The 21,966-nt window shown below is 35.1% G+C and overlaps 3 protein-coding genes across 8 annotated transcripts in view; 2 read left to right on the plus strand and 1 right to left on the minus strand.

The window, feature by feature from the left end:
* LOC131138515 (periphilin-1-like) overlaps positions 1-13,214 on the minus strand; it is a 20,295-nt gene extending 7,081 nt beyond the window's left edge. The window contains exons 1-9 of one of the 2 annotated variants that reach the window (XM_058087486.1): positions 13,108-13,214; positions 12,863-12,912; positions 12,207-12,280; positions 10,318-10,545; positions 10,161-10,222; positions 8,576-8,632; positions 7,072-7,208; positions 4,835-4,911; positions 4,592-4,753 (exon numbers count right to left, since the gene is read on the minus strand). In XM_058087486.1, coding sequence (XP_057943469.1) covers positions 4,592-4,753; positions 4,835-4,911; positions 7,072-7,208; positions 8,576-8,632; positions 10,161-10,222; positions 10,318-10,545; positions 12,207-12,280; position 12,863 — 798 coding nt within the window. In that variant the 5' untranslated portion in view covers positions 12,864-12,912; positions 13,108-13,214. Of the gene's footprint in view, positions 1-4,591; positions 4,757-4,834; positions 4,912-7,071; positions 7,209-8,575; positions 8,633-10,160; positions 10,223-10,317; positions 10,546-12,206; positions 12,281-12,862; positions 12,913-13,107 lie in introns of both variants that reach the window. The other variant, XM_058087485.1, reaches the window with a different exon arrangement.
* Positions 13,215-13,429: 215 nt separating this feature from the next.
* LOC131138353 (YY1-associated factor 2-like) lies at positions 13,430-15,987 on the plus strand. The gene is made up of 4 exons (XM_058087194.1): positions 13,430-13,586; positions 13,841-13,966; positions 15,238-15,381; positions 15,472-15,987. Exons 1-4 carry the CDS (start codon positions 13,561-13,563, stop codon positions 15,710-15,712), a joined length of 537 nt encoding a protein of 178 aa, XP_057943177.1. The 5' UTR covers positions 13,430-13,560; the 3' UTR covers positions 15,713-15,987.
* A 1,572-nt stretch (positions 15,988-17,559) lies between these two features.
* The window catches only part of LOC131137800 (glucoside xylosyltransferase 1-like), a 51,189-nt gene continuing 46,782 nt past the window's right edge, over positions 17,560-21,966 (plus strand). For 4 of the 5 annotated variants that reach the window (XR_009131977.1, XR_009131976.1, XM_058086115.1 and 1 more), the window contains exons 1-4: positions 17,560-17,901; positions 18,220-18,309; positions 19,806-19,989; positions 21,791-21,922. Coding sequence is in view for 3 of the 5 variants with exons in the window: in XM_058086115.1 (XP_057942098.1) it covers positions 17,702-17,901; positions 18,220-18,309; positions 19,806-19,989; positions 21,791-21,922 (606 nt within the window). In the remaining 2 variants the exon portion in view is untranslated. The remainder of the gene's footprint in view (positions 17,902-18,219; positions 18,310-19,805; positions 19,990-21,790; positions 21,923-21,966) is intronic. The other variant, XM_058086116.1, reaches the window with a different exon arrangement.

Below are 21,966 nucleotides of genomic sequence, written 5' to 3' on the forward strand. Positions count from 1 at the left end.
GAAGTGGGGGCCCGGGGGTCGGGGGGGGTACTCAGATATAAAGTGCTGTCTCTCTGCTCTACTCTAGAGCCTGGCAGCTGTTACTAAGCGTGAACTTCATCAACCCTTTCCTGCTAAACTGCTGCATTCCACCAAACAGGTGTGTGTGTGTGTTTGTGTGTTCATGTGTGTGTTTATGTGTGTGTGTGTTTATGTGAGCATACTTCAAAAGGCAAGGTGTCAAAAGTCTTTGAGTGCATTGCGGCATTCTTTGGCACGGCATCCTAACAAGCTTGTGCATCGCTCACAGACTTTACTGCTAAGCTCAAGCGGCTGTTAAGTTTTTTCTTTGTAGGCGTCCCAGGTCGGGGGCCTCACAACAGGGACCAGTTACTCAAGGGGGGCAGGCCGGGACAGCCAGGTCCTCCAGGGTGAATGCAGCCCCAAACACTTTTACCCTTACCTTACCGAGGTTCATGGTTAGTGAGGCAGTTTTTTTTCTAATTCTTTAGAAATACAGTGGTACCTTGGTCAACATGCCCCGGTTAGCACATTTTTCGGTTAGCACATTTTTCTTTGGTTTACATTCGCTGTGACGTTCACTTGTCCATTCATTCGTCATTATTTAATGACATAATTATTGTCGACAAAATGTGTCTCCGGAAGGGATGAATTGGATTTACATTATTTTCTATGGGAACATTTGCTTTGGTTAGAGTCCGTTTTGGTTTGAGTTTGACCTTCTGGAAGGGATTCATGATGTTAACCAAGGCACCACTTTTATGAATTTCTTTCATTTATTTATTTTCTACCGCTTATCCTCATGAGGATCATGGGCGGTGCTGGAGCTCCGGGGCGCGAGGCGGGGCACACATTTTTCAGTTCACACATTTTACCTTGGTTTACATTCGCTGTGACGTTCACTTTTCCATTCATTCGTCATTATTTAATGACATAATTATTGTCTACAAAATGTGTCTCCGGAAAAGATTAATTGGATTTACATTATTTTCTATGGGAACATTTGCTTTGGTTAGAGTCCGTTTTGGTTTGAGTTTGACCTTCTGGAAGGGATTCATGATGTTAACCAAGGCACCACTTTTATGAATTTCTTCATGAATATCTTTCATTCATTCATTTTTTACCGCTTATCCTCACGAGGGTCGCGGGGGGTGCGAGGCGGGGCACACATTTTTCAGTTCACACATTTTACCTTGGTTTACATTCGCTGTGACGTTCACTTGTCCATTCATTCGCCATTATTTAATGACATAATTATTGTCGACAAAATGTGTCTCCGGAAGGGATGAATTGGATTTACATTATTTTCTATGGGAACATTTGCTTTGGTTAGAGTCCGTTTTGGTTTGAGTTTGACCTTCTGGAAGGGATTCATGATGTTAACCAAGGCACCACTTTTATGAATTTCTTTCATTTATTTATTTTCTACCGCTTATCCTCATGAGGATCATAGGCGGTGCTGGAGCTTCGGGGTGCGAGGCGGGGCACACATTTTTCAGTTCACACATTTTACCTTGGTTTACATTCGCTGTGACGTTCACTTCTCCATTCATTCGTCATGATTTAATGACATAATTATTGTCTACAAAATGTGTCTCCGGAAGGGATGAATTGGATTTACATAATTTCTATGGGAACATTTGCTTTGGTTAGAGTCTGTTTTGGTTTGAGTTTGACCTTCTGGAAGGGATTACATAAGGTCGTGCAGCCTTATGTAAGGTAATACCCATGAAAATAGCTAAAAGGCTAACATGTTAACATTAACTTGTTAATAACACTAGCATACTAACTGTTAGCATGTTAACACCCTATGTAGGTTTGGGGGAGGAAACCGGGGAGAACATGCTAACTCCACACAGAGATGGCCGAGGGTGGAATTGAACACGGGTCTCCTAGCTGTGAGGTCTGCGCGCTAACCACTTGACCGCCGTATAGCTTTATGTAAGGTAATATCCATGAAAATAGCTAGCATGTTAACATTAGCTTGTTAATAACACAAGCATACTAACTGTTAGCATGTTAACACCCTATGTAAGTTTGGGGGAGGAAACCGGGGAGAACATGCAAACTCCACACAGAGATCGCCAAGGGTGGAATTGAACGCGGGTCTCCTAGCTGTGAGGTCTGCGCGTTAACCACTCAACCGCCGTGCAGCCTTATGTAAGGTAATACCCATGGAAATAGCTAAAATGCTAACATGTTAACATTAGCTTGTTAATAACACAAGATTACTAACTGTTAGCATGTTAACATTCTATGTAAGTTTGGAGAGGAAACCGGGGAGAACATGCAAACTCCACACAGAGATCGCCAAGGGTGGAATTGAACGCGGGTCTCCTAGCTGTGAGGTCTGCGCGCTAACCACTCGACCACCATGCAGCCCACCAAAATAACAAACGTATTAAAAATATATAAACACTTATTTGGTAAACAGTTAAAGGGGACCTATTATGCTAATTTCTGGGCCCTTTGTATTGAGTCATGGACTCCTATAGAGTAGTTACACACAATAACCAGCACACAAAGCTAATTGAACACCAAAGAACATGGCGATGCCCCCAACTTTAGCTCCAGCATGCTAAAGTCCTTGACTTGGTTCAGTCCGCCATCCTCAGCTCACTATTAGCTTTTACGCCTCCAGCAGAAGGGAAACTACAGAATGGGGAAATAATGGTAGGATCCACTTTATTATTACAGCTATTGAAGTAAATACTTAGAATACTCGCAGACAAGTCAAAAGAAAATACCCCAGACATGGAGATGCTTTCAAGTCTGCATCAAATCCGCCTAATGACAGTCCTCGGTGCCCAAGAACATGACAGGCAGTTCCTCCGTAGGCGTGTTTGTCATGCTGACACTGCTCAATGTGACAGGCAACGGTTTCACACCATCACCTCCGTCACACATAGAAAACACTCAAATTTGGTTTCCGACTAATTTTGAGACGTTTGTTGATGGTGCTGACACAGCTTCAGAAAATGGTCCTTATGATAAAAAATGACCTCAAAGGTTTTTCCTTAATGGGTTTGAACCCGTGGAACAGGAGGTTTGTGCGTTTTGACTGGTGTGGGAAAGTGTTCTTTATAGGCCCGTCAAACCTGATGCTAGGGGGCCACACGGGTCGGAAACCCCCGAGAGGAGCTGCATGCAACATGAAGTTCCTTGGGGAGGAGGAGCCTTACAGCGAGATGTTTGTGGAGGTCCAAAGTTGAGACCATATTGGGGAGGATGAATGAGAATGGGTATTGTCCGTCATGGGGGGGTCCTTCTATTCTCTGGGTTACATTCCACCTGTCACCACTTCATGCTCAACGACTAGATAGGACAGCTTTGGTAAGCGATCAATGTTTCTTTTTTATATAAATTAATATTAATTAATACTAATATTAATATTAATTAATATTAATATATATAATATAATAAAATGTAATATATATGTCATCATATATATAATATTAATTAATATCAATATTAATATTAATCCCACTTATCCTCACAAGGGTCTTGGGTAGGATAAGTCCATATTAAAATATTAATTAATATTAATTTATATAAAATAATATATAGTATAATATATTATATATATAATATGAATTAATATAGATTATATAATTTAATATTTATATATATAATTAATATTAATATAAATTAATATTTTAATATGTAAATATCCTACCCAAGACCCTCGTGATATTAATTAATATTAATCCCACTTATCCTCACAAGGGCCTTGGGTAGGATATGTACATATTAAAATATTAATTAATATTAATATATATAATATAATCCAATATATATTATAGTATATATTTTATATAATTTAATATATATTATAATATATATTATATATATAATTTTATGTATATGTAATATATATATTATAAAGCATACTAACTGGGTCTTGGGTAGGATATTAACATATTAAAATATTAATTAATATTAATATATATAATTTAATATATATAATATATTAATTAAAATATTAATTAATATTTATATATAATACAATATTAATATATATATATATATTAATATTGTATTACATATAAATATTAATTAATATAAATATATATATATATATATAAATATATATATATCCTACCCAAGATGTAGGATATTAACATATTAAAATATTAGTTAATATTAATATATACAATATAATTTAATATACATAATATTAATTCAAATATTAATTCATATTTGTATATCATATAATATTAATATATATAATTTTAGCTATTTTAATGGGTATTACCTTACATAAGGCTGCACGGCCTATATGTGCCCTGTGATTGGCTGGCCACCAGTCCAGGGTGGACCCCGCCTCTCGCCCCAAGACAGCTGGGATAGGCTCCAGCACCCCTGCAACCCTCGTGAGGATAAGCAGTAGAAAATGAATGAATGAATGTATATATATATATATATATATATATATATATATATATATACTTCTCCTGGTAGTAGTGATGTCATATTTCATTGGGACTCATCAACAAATGTCAGTGTAGTAGTGGTATTTTCTACTACGAGGCTGCCAGACATTTACTAACATATTCATATACAAGGGGATGGAAAAGTACTCGCTATCTACCTTCTCAATATCCAGCACTTTGGCTTTAATGGCTTCCGACCGCCGTGCCTTCACGCCTTCGTCTTGAGCGGCCTTGGGCTCCAGGGTGAGAGGAGGCACCTCCAGCACCTCCTGCACCGCCTCCTTGTCCTCCGCCCCCGTTTCAGAGTCGGAAGCTTTTTCCTGCTGAGGAGCAGAAAGGCCGAGAGTCAGCAGGTTGACACGTTTGACATCTCTACTGTCTAGAATGAACTCTGGCCTTACCTTTAATGATGAAGACGTTTGAGGGGATTCTACCAGTGAGACGCTGGGAGTGTGGACTGTCACAGCAAGGCTTTTAGCTATTGAATGAAAGTAAATGAAGTAAATAAAGAAAGAAAGAAGTAAATAAATAAAGAAAGAGGATAGAAAGAAAGGATAGAAAGAAAGGATAGAAAGAAAGAAAGAAAGGATAGAAAGAAAGAAAGAAAGAAAGAAAGAAAGAAAGAAAGAAAGAAAGAAAGAAAGAAAGAAAGAGGATAGAAAGAAAGAAAGAAAGAAAGAAAGAAAGAAAGAAAGAGGATAGAAAGAAATAAGATAGAAATAAAGAAAGAGGATAGAAAGAAAGAAGATAGAAATAAAGAAAGAGGATAGAAAGAAAGAAGATAGAAATAAAGAAAGAGGATAGAAAGAAAGAAGATAGAAATAAAGAAAGAGAATAGAAATAAAGAAAGAGAATAGAAATAAAGAAAGAGAATAGAAATAAAGAAAGAGAATAGAAATAAAGAAAGAGGAGAGAAATAAAGAAAGGGAATAGAAATAAAGAAAGAGGAGAGAAAGAAAGGGAATAGAAATAAAGAAAGGGAATAGAAATAAAGAAAGAGGAGAGAAAGAAAGGGAATAGAAATAAAGAAAGGGAATAGAAATAAAGAAAGAGGAGAGAAAGAAAGGGAATAGAAATAAAGAAAGGGAATAGAAATAAAGAAAGAGGAGAGAAAGAAAGGGAATAGAAATAAAGAAAGGGAATAGAAATAAAGAAAGGGAATAGAAATAAAGAAAGAGGATAGAAAGAAAGAAAGAAAGAAAGAAAGAACGAAAAGAAAGTGGAGAGAAAGAAAGAGGATAGAAAGAACGAAAGAGGATAGAAAGAACGAAAGAGGATAGAAAGAACGAAAGAGGATAGAAAGAAAGAGGATAGAAAGAAAGAAAGAAAGAAAGAACGAAAGAACGAAAGAAAGAACGAAAGAAAGAAAGAACGAAAGAAAGAAAGAACGAAAGAAAGAAAGAAAGAAAAAAAAAGGATAAGGTATTATGGATAAAAAGAGAATAGAGAGAAAAGAATAAAGAAAGAGAATAGAAATAAAGAAAGAGAATAGAAGAGAATAGAAAGAAAGAAAGAGGAGAGAAATAAAGAAAGGGAATAGAAAGAAAGAAAGAGGAGAGAAAGAAAGGGAATAGAAAGAAAGAAAGAGGAGAGAAAGAAAGGGAATAGAAATAAAGAAAGAGGATAGAAAGAAAGAAAGAATGAAAGAAAGAAAGAAAGAGGGGAAAGAAGAAAGAAAGAAAGAGGAGAGGAGAGAAAGAAGAAGAAAGAAAGAGGAGAGAAAGAAAGAACGAAAGAACGAAAGAAAGAGGAGAGAAAGAAAGAACGAAAGAACGAAAGAAAGAGGATAGAAAGAAAGAGGATAGAAAGAAAGAAAGAAAGAAAGAGGTGAGAAAGAAAGAACGAAAGAACGAAAGAAAGAGGATAGAAAGAAAGAGGAAAGAAAGAGAGAAAGAAAGAACGAAAGAACGAAAGAAAGAGGAGAGAAAGAAAGAACGAAAGAACGAAAGAAAGAGGATAGAAAGAAAGAGGATAGAAAGAAAGAAAGAAAGAAAGAGGATAGAAAAGAAAGAAAGAAGGATAGAAAGAAAGAAAGAAGATAGAAAGAAAGAAGAAGAAAGAAAGAAAGAAAGAAAGAAAGAAAGAAAAGAAAGAAAGAAAGAAAGAAGAAAGAGAAAGAAAGAAAGAAAGAAAGAAAGAAAGAAAGAAAGAAAGAAAGAAAGAAAGAGAAAGAAAGAAAGAAAGAAAGAAAGAAAGAAGAAAAGAAAGAAAGAAAGAAAGAAAGAAGAGAAAGAAAGAGAAGAAAGAAAGAAAGAAAGAAAGAAAGAAAGAAAGAAAAAAAAAGGATAAGGTATTATGGATAAAAAAGGCAGGATGAATCTGCTCAGGGAAGTGAGAGGAAACCTCTCTGGAAGTCCTGTAGGACCAAAACCAGGTCTCCAGGTTGCTGGGACTAATGTACACAAGTCCATATATCCCGTACTGGTAATCACTGGTAATCACTGGTAATATGACGGCTGTGTTTTTCCATTTCTGTTGTTATTTCCATCCATCCATCCTTTGTAAGCCATTGTGATCACACACAGGCCAATTTTATAGCATCCTAATGTAAACATAAACATGTCTCTTTTCTGTGTGTTCTAAAGATATAAAAACAGATAAAAAAAGAGGTGGCTCAGATGGATGTAAACAAACGTACTCTTTGGAGACTGCCCTGAGCCTTTCTCGGACTCCGAGGAGCTGTTCTTTTTGGCAGCTGGCGGCCCTTTCTTCTTCCCGGGCAGACGCTCCCACTCCGCATTCTGGCTGTGCCTGAAGTGATTCCGCTCGTCTCGGCTGAAAGCAGGGCACAACACACGAGTTAGAAATGTACAGTCATTCAGGCAATGATGCATACGATATTTTTGGTAAATAGAACGCAAAAGACCTGTCCATCACCTTCCAAATACACTTTTTAACATTATTTAGAGCCCTTGGGACATAACATAACACCCTATAGTCACCTCTACACTCCTACTACCCAATATAGTAGTAATAAGAGAAAATAAGAACTAGAAAACCTGATCATCACCTTCTAAATATGCCTTTTAGCAATATTAGAGCCGTCTAGATATAACATAACAGCCCTATAGTCACCTTTACACTTCTATTACCCAATATAGTAGTCATAAGAGAAAATAAGAACTAGAAAACCTGATCATCACCTTCTAAATATGCCTTTTAACACTAACAGAGCCTTGTAGACATGAAATAACCACCCCTATAGTCACCTTTACACTTCTATTACCCCAATATAGTAAACATAAGAGAAAAATAAGAACGAGAAAACCTGTCCATCACCTTCAAAATATGCCTTTTCACATTATTAGAGCCCTTGGGACATAACATAACACCCCTATAGTCAACTTTACAGTCCTATTACCCAATATAGTGGTCAGAAGAGCAAGTAAGAACGAGAAAAACCTGCTTATCACCTTCTAAATATGCCTTTTCACATTATTAGAGCCCTCTAGACATAACATAACACCCCTATAGTCACCTTTACACTCCTATTACCCAATATAGTAGACATAAGAGCAAGTAAGAACTAGAAAACCTGTTCATCACCTTCTAAATATGCCTTTTCACATTATTAGAGCCCTCTAGACATAACATAACACCCCTATAGTCACCTTTACACTCCTATTACCCAATATAGTAGACATAAGAACAAGTAAGAACTAGAAAACCTGTTCATCACCTTCTAAATATGCCTTTTCACATTATTAGAGCCCTTGGGACATAACATAACACCCCTATAGTCCCCTTTACACTCATATTACCCAATATAGTAATCATAAGAGAAAATAAGAACTAGAAAACCTGTTCATCACCTTCTAAATATGCCTTTTAGCATTATTAGAGCCCTCTAGACTAACATAACACCCCTATGGTCACCTTTACACTCCTATTACCCAATATAGTGGTCAGAAGAGCAAGTAAGAACTAGAAAAAACCTGTTAATCACCTTCTAAATATGCCTTTTAGCATTATTAGAGCTCTCTAGACTAACATAACACCCCTATAGTCACCTTTACACTCCTATTACCCAATATAGTAGTCATAAGAGAACAAGAACTCGAAAACCTGTTCATATATATATGATATCTGATATCTGTTTTTTGTAGTCCAATGACTAGAATGTGAAGAAGGAGTTGACTTACTCATGAGACTGGCCTCGGCCTCTGGTTTTGAAATACGGACCGGGGCGGCCATTTTGCCTGTAAAAGACAAGAGAGTAAATATAAATTCTCCACCCTGTCATCAAACCCGGTTTAGGACACAAAATGGGTCCTGGTTGGGCTTCAATGCTTTTTAAATGACGACAGTAAATATGGAGATGAAGTCATTCAACCAACGTCTGTTGCACAACAGTCATACGGTATGGTACGGTACAGTACGGTACGGTACGGTAAGGTACAGTACGGTAAGGTACGTCTGTGTCCACATGTTGAAGTGGGAATAAGTGGCACTTGTGTAGAAAACGGGATTTAAACCCTTTCCTCCAGTTAAAGGGGACATATTCTGCTCATTTTTTGGCCCTTTGTATCGTCTTGTGGACAACTCTATTTATATATACTTTTATTATTATCATTATTTTATTGCTTATCAATTTATTATTATTATTATTATTATTATTATTTTATTATGTGGACCCCTCTATTTATCTATCTATTTATTTATTTAATTATCATTATTTTATTTATTTATTTTATTGTTTTATTTATTTGTTTATCAATTTTTCTATTATTATTATTATTTTATTATGTGGACCCCTCTATTTATTTATTTATTTCATTATTATCATTTAATTAATTTAATTAATTTAAGTTATCAATTTATTATTATTATTTTATTATGTGGACCCCTCTATTTATCTATTTTATTATTATTATTTTTATTTATTTATTTATTATTATTTTATTATGTGGACCCCTCTATTTATCTATTTATTTATTTATTTCATTATTATTATTATATTTATTTGTGTATTGTTTATCAATTTATTATTATTATTATTATTATTATTATTATTATTGTATAAATAAATCTTCCCATCTATAACTGTTACATTATTATTATTATTTTATTATTATTTATTTATTTTATTTATTATTATTATTATGTGGACCCCTCTATTTATCTATTTATTCATTTATTTATTTCATTATTATTTTTTATTTATTTATTCATTTTATTTATTTATTTTATTTATTTATTTTTTATTATGTGGACCCCTTTATTTATCTATTTATTTATTTTATTATTATTATTTAATTACTATTTTATTTATGTATTTATTGTTTATCAATTTATTATTATTATTATTATTATTATTTTTGTGTAAATAAATCTTTCCATTTATAACTGTTACGTTAGTATTATTATTATTAATATTTTATCATTATTTATTTATTTTATTGTTTATCAATTTATTGTTGTTATTATTATTATTAATGTATAAATAAATCTTCCCATCTTTAACTGTTGATAAAATTGATAACATAATGATAAAATAATGAATGTTGTTATTGGTATTCTGCCTCCCTCTAGTGGTCAATGTGCTTCACTACACCAAGAATAAACCCAATGGACCACAAGCTGAACAGTTTATCTTCATAGATACTCCATCCATCCGTCCACTGGAGCCTATCCCAGTTTATTTAGGGTGAGAGGCGGGGTAAACCCTGGACTGGTGGCCAGCCAATCACAGGGCACATAAAGACAAATAACATTTCACACACACACCTTGAACGCAACTGATGCCTCAGATCATCTCTGCCGTAACGTGGACGCTGGTAAGGCAGCTCCTGAAAAGAGAGGGAAAAATTATTTTGGTACAAAACAACCAAGTTTACACAGGAGGTGACATCTGTAAAGCCAAGATTATCGACATGTTTTTGACCTGATGGCGGGGTGGTGAGTCTCGGCGGCCATTGCCGTAGTTGGGGTTTTCTTCGTAGTAGCGGTTTGGCATGTAGTCGTCTTCCATGCGGCACGCTTCACCGGGATAGTTCGGAGCGTCGTTGTACCACTGGTCCTCATTGAATGATCTGTCGTAGCTCATCGCACCCCCGGATGAAGGGTGGGCGTTTCTCCTGTCGACGATGTTGACCACTCGATGCACCGTCACCTGACGTTACACGAGGCGGTAAGACACAGCTTATGACATCACCATCCACATACAGCACTTTTCACTTGGCGGGCGTGCTGCTATTTTTAGTAGAAGAAGAATGCCAAAAAATGCTCATCGTGTTATGAGAAAATACATCGAAATGTGGGAATAAATTCAGAAATGTGAGAAGAAAATTTACCGGAAAAAAATTGAAATAGATATAGTAATGTTTTTATTTCATTTGAACATGCATCAGATTACAATTGAATGCATCCCATAATCAGTTCACAGTTCCACGTGTCCAAAAGGAGTAGGAAGAAGCAAAGCTTATTAAATCCTACCTCTCCATCTGGTACTTTTACAATCAGTAACTGTTACATTTGTTCACTTCCTGCTTTCCTAATATAGTTTACGTTTTTTTTAAACTTTATTTTATTAAAAAAATATTTTTATTTTTATAATATCGTTTAAATTTGTTGTTTTTTAAAAAAATATTTTTTAAATTATTTTTAAATTATTTTTATTTATTTATGTATTTATTTATTTAAATTTAGCGAGACTTTGAGGTGAGGCAAAGCTTATTAAATCCTACCCCTTTATCTGGTACTTTTCAGTAACTGTTACATTTGTTCACTTCCTGCTTTCCTAATATAGTTTAAGTTTTTTATATATATATATATTTTTTTTATATATAAAAAATAAAAATATAAAAAAACAAAACTTAAACTATAGTTTATTTTTATTTTTTTATATATAAAAAATACAAATATAAAAAAAAACAAAACTTAAACTATATTAGGAAAGCAGGAAGTGATCAAATGTAACAGTTATATATATATATATATATATATATATATATATATATATATATATATATATATATATATATATATATATATATATATATATATATATATATATATATATATATATATATATATATATATATATATATATATATACACACACCTTCAGGGACCACTTTAAGTTATTTTAATTTATTTGTAATTTATTTAGTTATTTATTTATTAAATTTTTAAATTTGTAAATTTTTTAATGTTTTTAATGTTTTTAATGTTTTTAATTTTTTATTTTTTTTTTAATTTTTAAAATGTTTTAATGTTTTAATTTTTAATGTTTTAAATAATATAAACATAAAATATATATTTAAATACTACTAGATACTATACACAATAACTGAACACGTATAGTTATTATCCCATATTTCCCCATAATAAGTAAGATATGGTAGAACCAGAGAGCAATAAAGAGTGTGGAGTGATTTCTGACTGAGAACAAATTTTTGCTATGTTCTATATTGAAATATTTCTATTCATTTCACATGGAAAATTATTTGAAAAAAGTCGAAATATTCGAGGGGAAAAAAAGGCCACAATTTTGTTAAAACAAAATAAAGAAGCAGGGTATAAGAAAAGGTTCTATTATGTCAAAATAATGTCAAAATATTCTTAAACTACCCTTGCAACATTTAAAAAGATGATTTAAGAAGTAAGTTTTAAAAATGGAAGAATTAAAAGAAGCAAAAATTTGGGAAAAGATCAAGTTTAGCTTAGTTTAGTTTAGCACGCTCGTGTGGTTAAGTATATTTTCATCAGGTTGTGTTTTAAGGCTTTAATACAAGAAAGGTTTTGCCCTGATGACCACATACACTACTTTACCTCTCTTGTGTCCATCGGTGAGAAGTGCTGCTCGTACTGCTCTCGCACAGAATGCCACTGATGTCGGAATGCCACTGCAAAAACATTCCACAAATTAGCCATTCCACAAATTAGCCATCTAAAATAGCAACTAAGGTTTGTAACTTTTTATACAAGACTGTTGAATTTGTATTTTAAATGGTTAAATGGCGTTACATCCCAAAAATATCCCGACATGTACGATTTGTGACATTGTCACAGCACGTTTTGTATTCCTTTTCATGCAAATATTACATGTAGTATTTTCAGGCAAATAAAAATGTTATTGAATGAAATCTCATAAATAAAGGTAATTATTAAAGTCAATTAATATTACATATACATTTTATCTTCTTCCGGTCTATTATTTTGAAAGGGTTTCAAGCAGGAATTAACTTGATGTAGTCCAACACTCAAAATAAATCCGATACGAAATTGAAGTTGATGAAGTAATCTTCCGATCAAACATGTATACGAATCAAAATACATTCCATATCATATGAAAAAAATGTTTAATTGCTAATTAAAATACGGGTTTTGTAACACTGCTATTACATATATTAGCTACAAAACTAACTTTGCGATTAGGAATGCAATGCCTACCCCAACAAAAAAATAATTCAAACATGTTCTCTTACTTTTTAGAGGGTGGATGCCCTGGATGTAGTATCGGTATGTGGTGAAGAACCTGCAAGAAGTTTAAAATTTAACATTTTGTCGTTGACTCCATCACCACGACATTCATGCTGCCTCAAATTCACATTCATGTTTGCTAAACGTGCAGCACAGTACACTTCCTTTACCCCAAATTAAAAAGTACAATATGTTATATATGATAATATATATATTACAATCGCTCACGCAAAGTGCACTTGGTATTTACCTAAAGAATGTTTAATCCTCGCAGTAACACAAGATGTACTATGTGTACTGCTGTTGTATTTCCGCATCCGCTCTTCTTCTTTGGTGAATCTCAACTAAGCGCTTCCGCCACCTGGTGGACAAAGGCTCGAGGACACTGTATTTATATTGAAGTCACGTTACACTGAAACTTATTTTTAAAAATGGTGTATACATGAAAGAGGCGCTAAAATGTCTTTAAAAATACATCAACAGCAAAAGCACGTGTCAAAGACCCTCGATTTAACATAAACGCCTCGGTCACATCATAGCACCGGGGCTGTTGTCATAACACTGAATGTGATTGGTTGAACCCTAGTCACGTGACTCTCCTCTAACTGGAGTTTCCACATCTGAAATGCGATTTTTTTTCGGGGATGGGGGGGATTGATACCCGCGGATCCCTTATAATTCCGCGGACGCCAACTTGTGTGTTATGGGCGACAAGAAGAGTCCCACAAGGTAAAAATAAAAATAAAAACCAACGAGTGAAGAGGCCTGTGTAGGTCATTCACAGAAAACAAGACAAGGCTTCGTAAATTGACGGATCTGTTTTCAATGTTTCATGGCGGCTAGCTTGTTAGCTTGTTGGTAGAAGTACCCTCTGTTTGTGGACTTCTTCGGAGTTGCACATACAGTAAGCGAACCGTTTCGGGTTGAACTTTATTCGCAGAGGCCAGTGTTCAAAGCGAGCTGTTGTTTTGTGTTGTTTGAAGGCAGAAGCGGCAACTGAAGCCGCCCGCCGACGATGGCTGCTGGGACTGTAGCGTCTGCACCTTCAGGAACACCGCAGAGGCGTTCAAATGCATGATGTGCGATGTCAGGAAAGGAACGTCAACTCGGTAAGGATTTGTCCAAGTATTTACAAATAAATAACATGTACAGGTATACAGTATTGTTGAGATTTTGTATAATTTTTCCGCTTTGTGGCGTCAATTTGTATCACTTATTTCGTTGTGTATCCGTCCGGATAGTTCGAGCTCTGATTTAGTATATGACAGTGAACACATCATGCACACACAATGTCCGGCTGCCATTAATATTAACTATTATTTACAAACAAGTTTAGCAAAAAGTTTTATTTGAAGTTTGTTTCCATGGCAACAACGTGTAGCTTGTTGTCACAGTTGTTTGTTGGCATTAAGTCTTCAGTGCAATTCCGAATATGCAGTGTGTTTATTCAACTAACGCATGTAGATTTTTTTATTTATGAGAAACCAACACAGTCATCCTTCGCAATATTGCGGTTTGATTATGGCCCCCTAATTCAATAGCTTTTTTTGCGTAAATCACGTAATAGTGATAGCTGTTTATGGTGTCTATTATTAGCCAAAATAGGGCAGCATTAATGACACAGAACATTGAGACATTACCTTACATGACATTACCTCGACACTGCCATGGCATGTCCCACATCATAGAGTGAAAAAGAGGCCATGATTATGGAGCTCCACCATCCCACCAAGTCCAAGAAGAGAAAGCTTCTTATTTTTATCCATCAGGAGGGCATGACCGTGTAAATGCCTGGCGGAAAATTAGAATTTTGAGCCTCTGGTCTTAAATTTTTAATGCGGCGAAATACGGCCAATTTAGTAGATGCTAAATTGATCACCTCATACTTCGGTACGTGATAAAAAATAAAAATAAATAAAAAAATAAAAACTTAAACTATATTAGGAAAGCAGGAAGTGAACAAATGTAACAGTTACTGATGGTAATGGTTGTATTTCATTTGAACATGCATCAGATTACAATTGAATGCATCCCATAATCAGTTCACAGTTCCACATGTATACATTTGTTCACTTCCTGCTTTCCTAATAGTTTTCCTAATAGAAAAAAAACATATCGGTGGATCTGTAGTTAAAATGTCGTCTCATGACATCCCTAGTGGCAACGTATTCTGCTTCATAGTCTGGCATATTGGGACATAATCTAGTAAGCGGCGACGCTCACTTGGGGGGGGGGGGCAGACCCCCAGGTCTACATGCTGTCTGCTCACAGTATTATTTGTAGTATTATTTGTAGTCAGATCCGGTAACTGTAACTGAACTGTAACAGTATTCCTATGGAATAATGTCCCATTGTACCCGGCCACGCACGTCTCTTGTAGGAAACCACGTCCTGTTTCTCAACTGGTTGTCCATCAAGTAAATCAGCAATTTGCTCCGCCCGCACACTTGAAAAAAGACAAGAAAGAGCGAGACAAGAACGATAAAGATCCTTCGCCGAGGAAGAAAAGCCTAAAAAAGATGAGGTATGCGAGTGTCAACTACTAAATAATTTTTTCTCTTTGATGATGTCACATCAAGAACTCATTTCCCGATTCTATTCCTCTCCTTCGCAGGCCAAGGTTAAAAAACGTGGACAGGAGCAGCGCTCAGCATCTTGAGGTTACCGTTGGCGACCTAACCGTAATAATCACAGACTTTAAGGAAAAAGCCACGCCCACGTCGACTTCAACAAACGCCACCTCGGCGGAATTTCACAGTCAAAACAGCTCCAGCTCCGATAACACCGAACGAGGGGTATCCCGATGTTCCTCGCCGCGGGGAGGGGGCTCATCGGTCAGCGGCGACGCTCACTAAATCATTGTGGGTTGTCAACTGAGCAACAAGTAGCATTAAATGATGCAATGTGATGTTAATAACACATTGTAGTTTACTTTAAAAATTTATTATTTGCACTTAAGTGGTATCTTATTGTTTGGGTTTTATTTCTTATTGGTCAACCTAACACGTTGTTTTTGTTTCAGATGTGTATCGAGTCAAAATAGTCAACAGCATACAGTTGATACACTCCATATCTGAGCATGATTTAATCTATGGAATTGTTTATATTGTAAAATAAAACTTTGTTGATACTTGTATTTGTGATATCCCTGTAAACAAAGCAAGGCAACACAAATATGAGGTTAAAGAAAAAGGCTGAAGTTACATACAGTAAAGGAACAAACTTACATGGTGCGTTCAAGAACCGTCAACGTACTTGGACAAGTGCACTTCTGTTTTCTTCTTAAAGGGGACTTATGATGCTTTTTCCGAACAAATTCTTTGTTCGAGTAGCATGGATGAAAGTATCTACTATATTGATACCAGTAATTGATACCAGTAATGGTTTTATTTCATTTGAACATGCATCAGATTACAATTGAATGCATCCCATAATCAGTTCCCAGTTCCACATGTCCAAAAGGAGTAGGAAGAAGCAAAGCTTATTAAATCCTACCCCTCCATCTGGTACTTTTACAATCACTAACTGTTACATTTGTTCACTTCCTGCTTTCCTAATAGTTAAATTTTTTAATTTTAATTTTTTTTATTTAATTTTATTTTTAAAAGTAAAAAAGTAAAGTTTTTTATTTTTTTACTTTTTAAATATTTAAAAAAATAATTTATTTTTTACATTTTTTTAAATTTATAAATTTTAATTTTTTTTTAAAATTTTTGTCACGTACCGAAGTAGGAGGTGATATGAGCATCCAATGCCATAATGGGTACCATAGTAAGTGTCAATATAGTGATATATATAGCACATCATGACTGGTTCAAGACTCTTCATCCTTGTATTATGGCATTATGAATCATCCTTACTGACCTTTTTTTGCAGTACATTTAGCGAGTGAAGATTGCTTTTATAGTTATTAGCCCATATTTCCACACATTCACTTCCTGCTTTCGTAATATAGTTTAAGTTTTTGTTTTTTTTAATTTTTTTTATGTAATATATAAAATAGATATATATATATAAAAGATATATGTATTGATTAGATGGTTACCTTCAGAGACCAGTTTAAGTTATTTTAATTTATTTTATTTCATTTTTTTTTAATTAAAAATTTAAATTTTAAATTTTAAATTTTAAATTTTAAATTTTAAATTTTAAATTTTTTAATTTTTTAATTTTTTAATTTTTTTAATTTTTTAATTTTTTAATAATATAAACATAAGATATATATTTAAATACTACTAGATACTATACACAATTATTAGCCCATATTTCCACACAATAAGTAAGATATGGTAGAACCAGAGAGCAATAAAGAGTGTGGAGTGATTTCTGATTGAGAACAAATTTTGCTTTGTTCAATATTGAAATATTTCTGGCCACCTTATGTTGTATATTTGTAATATGAGGTTTCATATTTTCATATTTCCATCCAGAAATGTATTTTCCTTCACCCTTTCAATGTCTACATTACGTCTATTTGTATTTGCTGGTGCGTGTCCTTTCTGCTGTTAGCAAACAGCATGATTTTAGTTTTATTTAGGTTCAAGGACAATCTATTATTATCAAAGCATCTTTTTAGTGTGACCATTTCTTCTCTGGTATTTCTAATATATGGGATCAATGGGATCGATATTATTGATATCTGTATCGATCCTCCCACTACTCTGCAACAGAGCACGTGTCCAACAGGACTGGGCGGGGCTACATATGTCAACACAACAATCGAGTCAAGCGGCATCCCTGCTTAAGTTGTGTCCGGTTAAGAAAGATTAACTTTGTTGACTTAAGTCAGTGTCTATGTGGACGGAACATACACCAAGATGTCTCCGTAGCGCACAGAACGCAAGATGCCATGTTATCTGCGTGCATTTCTCCAGTGCACGGCGTTCGCCTTCGTGTCGTGGCTGTGCGTGTTCACCCCGGAGGACATCCAGGGGAGCCGCCTCAGCGAGCTGACGGTACCCGACGGAGGGAGTCGTGACGTCGGGGACGATGTCAAGAAAAGCCGTGGCTTGGCAGGCCGCGAGCCGAGCTCCGTGCTTGACAGGTGGCTAGTGCTACATAGCTAATGTTAATTGCTTTTATACAGTTTTATTTAGAAAAACAACATTACTACTGTAACATTTAAAACTCAGCATGGAGGTATTTACTATTATTACTATTTTTACGTATGTTTTTGTGCTGCCATTTGTTTACTTTATTGCCGTGTAGTTAATTAGCTGATCACCTGCCTTAGTTTATAGCTTCTAAATGAAGCAAACGCCATCTGTTACAGCTAGCAAAACTAACAACCATAATCCCCATACACATAACGTTTAAGGGAGTAAAAAAGTATGCAAAAACTGGTCTTTATTTATCCTGTCAGGTGTAAATCACAGTCAGGGTCCTACTGGGATCCATATTGGAGACCACCTGATGATGTTTGTGGACTCAACTTCTTGGAATCCTCATTGAGGTATGACTGATTTTGTGCATCTCTCTAAAAATAATTTGACGATAAATGTCCGTATCTGCAATCCATAATTCTTCATATGAAGCCTAATGACTCTGCTCATGGCTTCAGTGCATATAGAGTACAAATATGATGATAATAGATTGTCCTTGAACCTAAATAAAACTAAAATCATGCTGTTTGCTAACAGCAGAAAGGACACGCACCAGCAAATACAAATAGACATAATGTAGACATTGAAAGGGTGAAGGAAAATTAATTTCTGGGGATCACAATAGATGAAAATATGAGCTGGAAACCTCATATTACAAATATACAACATAAGGTAGCCAGAAATATTTCAATATTGAACAAAGCAAAATTTGTTCTCAATCAGAAATCACTCCACACTCTTTATTGCTGTCTGGTTCTACCATATCTTACTTATTGTGTGGAAATATGGGATAATAACTATAAAAGCAATCTTTACTCACTAAATGTACTGCAAAAAAGGTCAGTAAGGATAATTCATAATGCCATAATACAAGGATGAAGAGTCTTGAACCAGTCGTGATGTGCTATTTATCTCACTATATTGACACTTACTATGGTACCCATTATGTCATATAAAAAAATTAAAAAATGTAAAAAATAAATTTTAAAATTTTAAAAAATATTTTAAAAAGTAAAAAATAAAAAACTTTACTTTTTGGTAAATGGTACCCATTATGTCATTGGATGCTCATATCACCTTGTACTTCGTTACATGAAAAAAAAAAAAATTAAAAAATATTTAAAAAGTAAAAAATATAAATAAAAAACTTTTATTAAAAAAAATATGATAATAGATTGTCCTTGAACCTAAGTAAAACTAAAATCATGCTGTTTGCTAACAGCAGAAAGGACACGCACCAGCAAATACAACATTGAAAGGGTGAAGGAAATTTTAATAAAATAAAATAAAATAAAATAAAATAATACAAAAAAATAAATTCATGATGCCAAAATACAAGGATGAAGAGTCTTGAACCAGTCATGATGTGCTATATATATCACTATATTGACACTTACTATGGTACCCATTATGTCATTGGATGCTCATATCACCTCCTACTTCGTTATGTGACAAAAAATAAAAAAAATAAAAATGTAAAAAATAAATTAAAAAAATATTGTAAAAGTGAAAAATAAAAATAAAAAACTTTACTTTTAAAAATAAAAATAAATAAAAATATAAATTAAATAAAAAAAATTTAATGAAAAAAAATTCAACTATATTAGGAAAGCAGGAAGTGAACAAATGTGACAGTTAGTGATTGTAAAAGTACCAGATGGAGGGGTAGGATTTAATAAGCTTTGCTTCTTCCTCCTCCTTTTGGACATGTGGAACTGGGAACTGATTATGGGATGCATTCAATTGTAATCTGATGCATGTTCAAATGAAATAAAACCATTACCATTACCATTACCAATATAATAACAACTGATTATGTTGGTCTTATTGTGTGTCGGCTGTTAAGAGACAGGACAGACTCCAAGAGCAAGAAGTGTGATGATGAGAGCAGTCACCTCGCCGTGGTGGCCTGTGGGCCCAGGCTGGAGGAGACGCTCACCATGCTGAAGTCTGCCGTCCTGTTCAGCAAAAAGCCTGTTGAATTTTACATCTTTGCCGAAGACCAGCTTCACGACAGCTTCAGAGATGTGGTGAGCATCATCGCCGTACACAAAACGTTAGCAGCGAAAACAATACTCGCGATGGACATTATTGGCTGTAAATACGGTGGCCGAAAGTCCCAATGCACCTGACACGGTAATGGTAATGGTTTTATTTCATTTGAACATGCATCAGATTACAATTGAGTGCATCCCATAATCAGTTCCCAGTTCCACATGTCCAAAAGGAGTAGGAAGAAGCAAAGCTTATTAAATCCTACCCCTCCATCTGGTACTTTTACAATCACTAACTGTTACATTTGTTCACTTCCTGCTTTCATAATATAGTTAAAGTTATTTTATTTTATTTTATTTTTAATTTTTAGGGACAGGCTCCAGCACCCCCGCGACCCTCATGAGGATAAGCGGTAGAAAATGAATGAATGAATGAACTTGAGACCTGTAATATTTGATATCATTGTCATTTTTTCATGTAAATTGAGGCAGCAAAAGCAGTATCGGCCACAAATATCGGCCCAAGCAAAATCGGTCATTAATCGGCGAAGCTAATCGGCGAACCCATGCACATATCGTCCGTTACCGATTCAAGTAAAGAACACAAATATTGGCCTGAAAAAAAAACACATCAGTCGATCCCTACTTCTGTCATCACTATTTAGCTTTTAAAGGGCAACTGCACATAACGTGTGTTCATTCATTCATTCATTTTCTACCGCTTATCCTCACGAGGGTCGCGGGGGGTGCTGGAGCCTATCCCCGGATATTGGTGGCCAGCCAATCACGGGGCACATATAGACAAACAACCATTCACACTCGCATTCATACCTATGGACAATTTGGAGTCGCTAATTAACCTAGCATGTTTTTGGCCGAGGGTGGGATTGAGTCTCCTAACTGTGAGGTCTATGCACTAAACCAGGGGTGCTCACACTTTTTCAGCATGCGAGCTACTTTTAAAATGACCGAGTCAAAATGATCTACCCACTACAAAAATGCAAAACATCTATTTATTTTCAAATGTATTGAGGATTATTTGTACGTACAATGTATGTTGATGTACCTTACATAACCAAATGAGCCAATATTGCAAAACACACATAATTAACTATTAACATTTTTTGTAATTACCTGAGTTTACTTTGATGACTTGCACTGAATTGAACCAGCCAGGGATACATAGTCCGGACAGTAGCTGCTGATAGCCAGCCTCAAGCACACTTCCAAATGTTTCAGTCATGGATAATATCCGTATCATAATATCCGTATAATATTCCATATCCGTATGGAAGTGATATGTTTTTTGCCTTTTTACTTGGTCCAGCTCCTTCACTCATTTTAGTGACCATAAACTTTAGCGAGGGCTTTAAAATCTCGCAATTCGCCGACTAGCTTAGCACTTTGCATCGTTGTTTACGCATGAGCGGTGACCTAAAGGTCAAAATTCAGTTGTCATCTGATTGGTTGTCCTGTATGTCAATCAAGTAACGGGGATGGATGATAGGCTGACATCGTAAGTTCTGCTGCACTTAGAGACGTTGTTTGATTTGATTGGTCGCCCGAAGGGCAACATTCTGTTGTCATCTGAATGGCTGCCCTGTATATCAATCAAGTGACGGCATTGATGCTGGGATGATATTTTTTTGATATTTTTCGACCAGCGATCGACCAGTACCACCTCCGCGATCGACCGGTAGCTCGCGATCGACTTAATGAGCACCCCTGCACTAAACACTCGACTACTGTTCATGTTTCACATAAAGATTGCAGTTCCCCTGTGATAGTGGCACCAATATTGGAGTTTTTTATTTTTTATTTTCATTTTTCTTTGAAGCTGCACTCCTGGCCTCAAGATGTTCAGACCAGGTTTAACTTCACCATCTACCCCATCATGTTCCCTACGGAGAACGAGAAGGAGTGGAAGAAACTTTTCAAACCCTGCGCCTCTCAAAGACTCTTCTTGCCAGTTCGTTCATCCAATATATTCCCATATTCCCATATTCCCATCAA

This window comes from Doryrhamphus excisus, chromosome 11, assembly GCF_030265055.1.
Source record: "Doryrhamphus excisus isolate RoL2022-K1 chromosome 11, RoL_Dexc_1.0, whole genome shotgun sequence".
In the NCBI taxonomy this organism is placed as follows: Eukaryota; Metazoa; Chordata; class Actinopteri; order Syngnathiformes; family Syngnathidae; genus Doryrhamphus; species Doryrhamphus excisus.

Excerpts from the sequence above, each read along its gene's own strand:
- LOC131138353 (XM_058087194.1), top strand. The coding sequence starts at position 13,561 with ATGGGCGACAAGAAGAGTCCCACAAG. Across the intron at positions 13,587-13,840 it reads GACAAGAAGAGTCCCACAAG|GCAGAAGCGGCAACTGAAGC; the intron begins GTAAAAATAAAA and ends TGTTGTTTGAAG. Across the intron at positions 13,967-15,237 it reads AGGAAAGGAACGTCAACTCG|GAAACCACGTCCTGTTTCTC; the intron begins GTAAGGATTTGT and ends CGTCTCTTGTAG.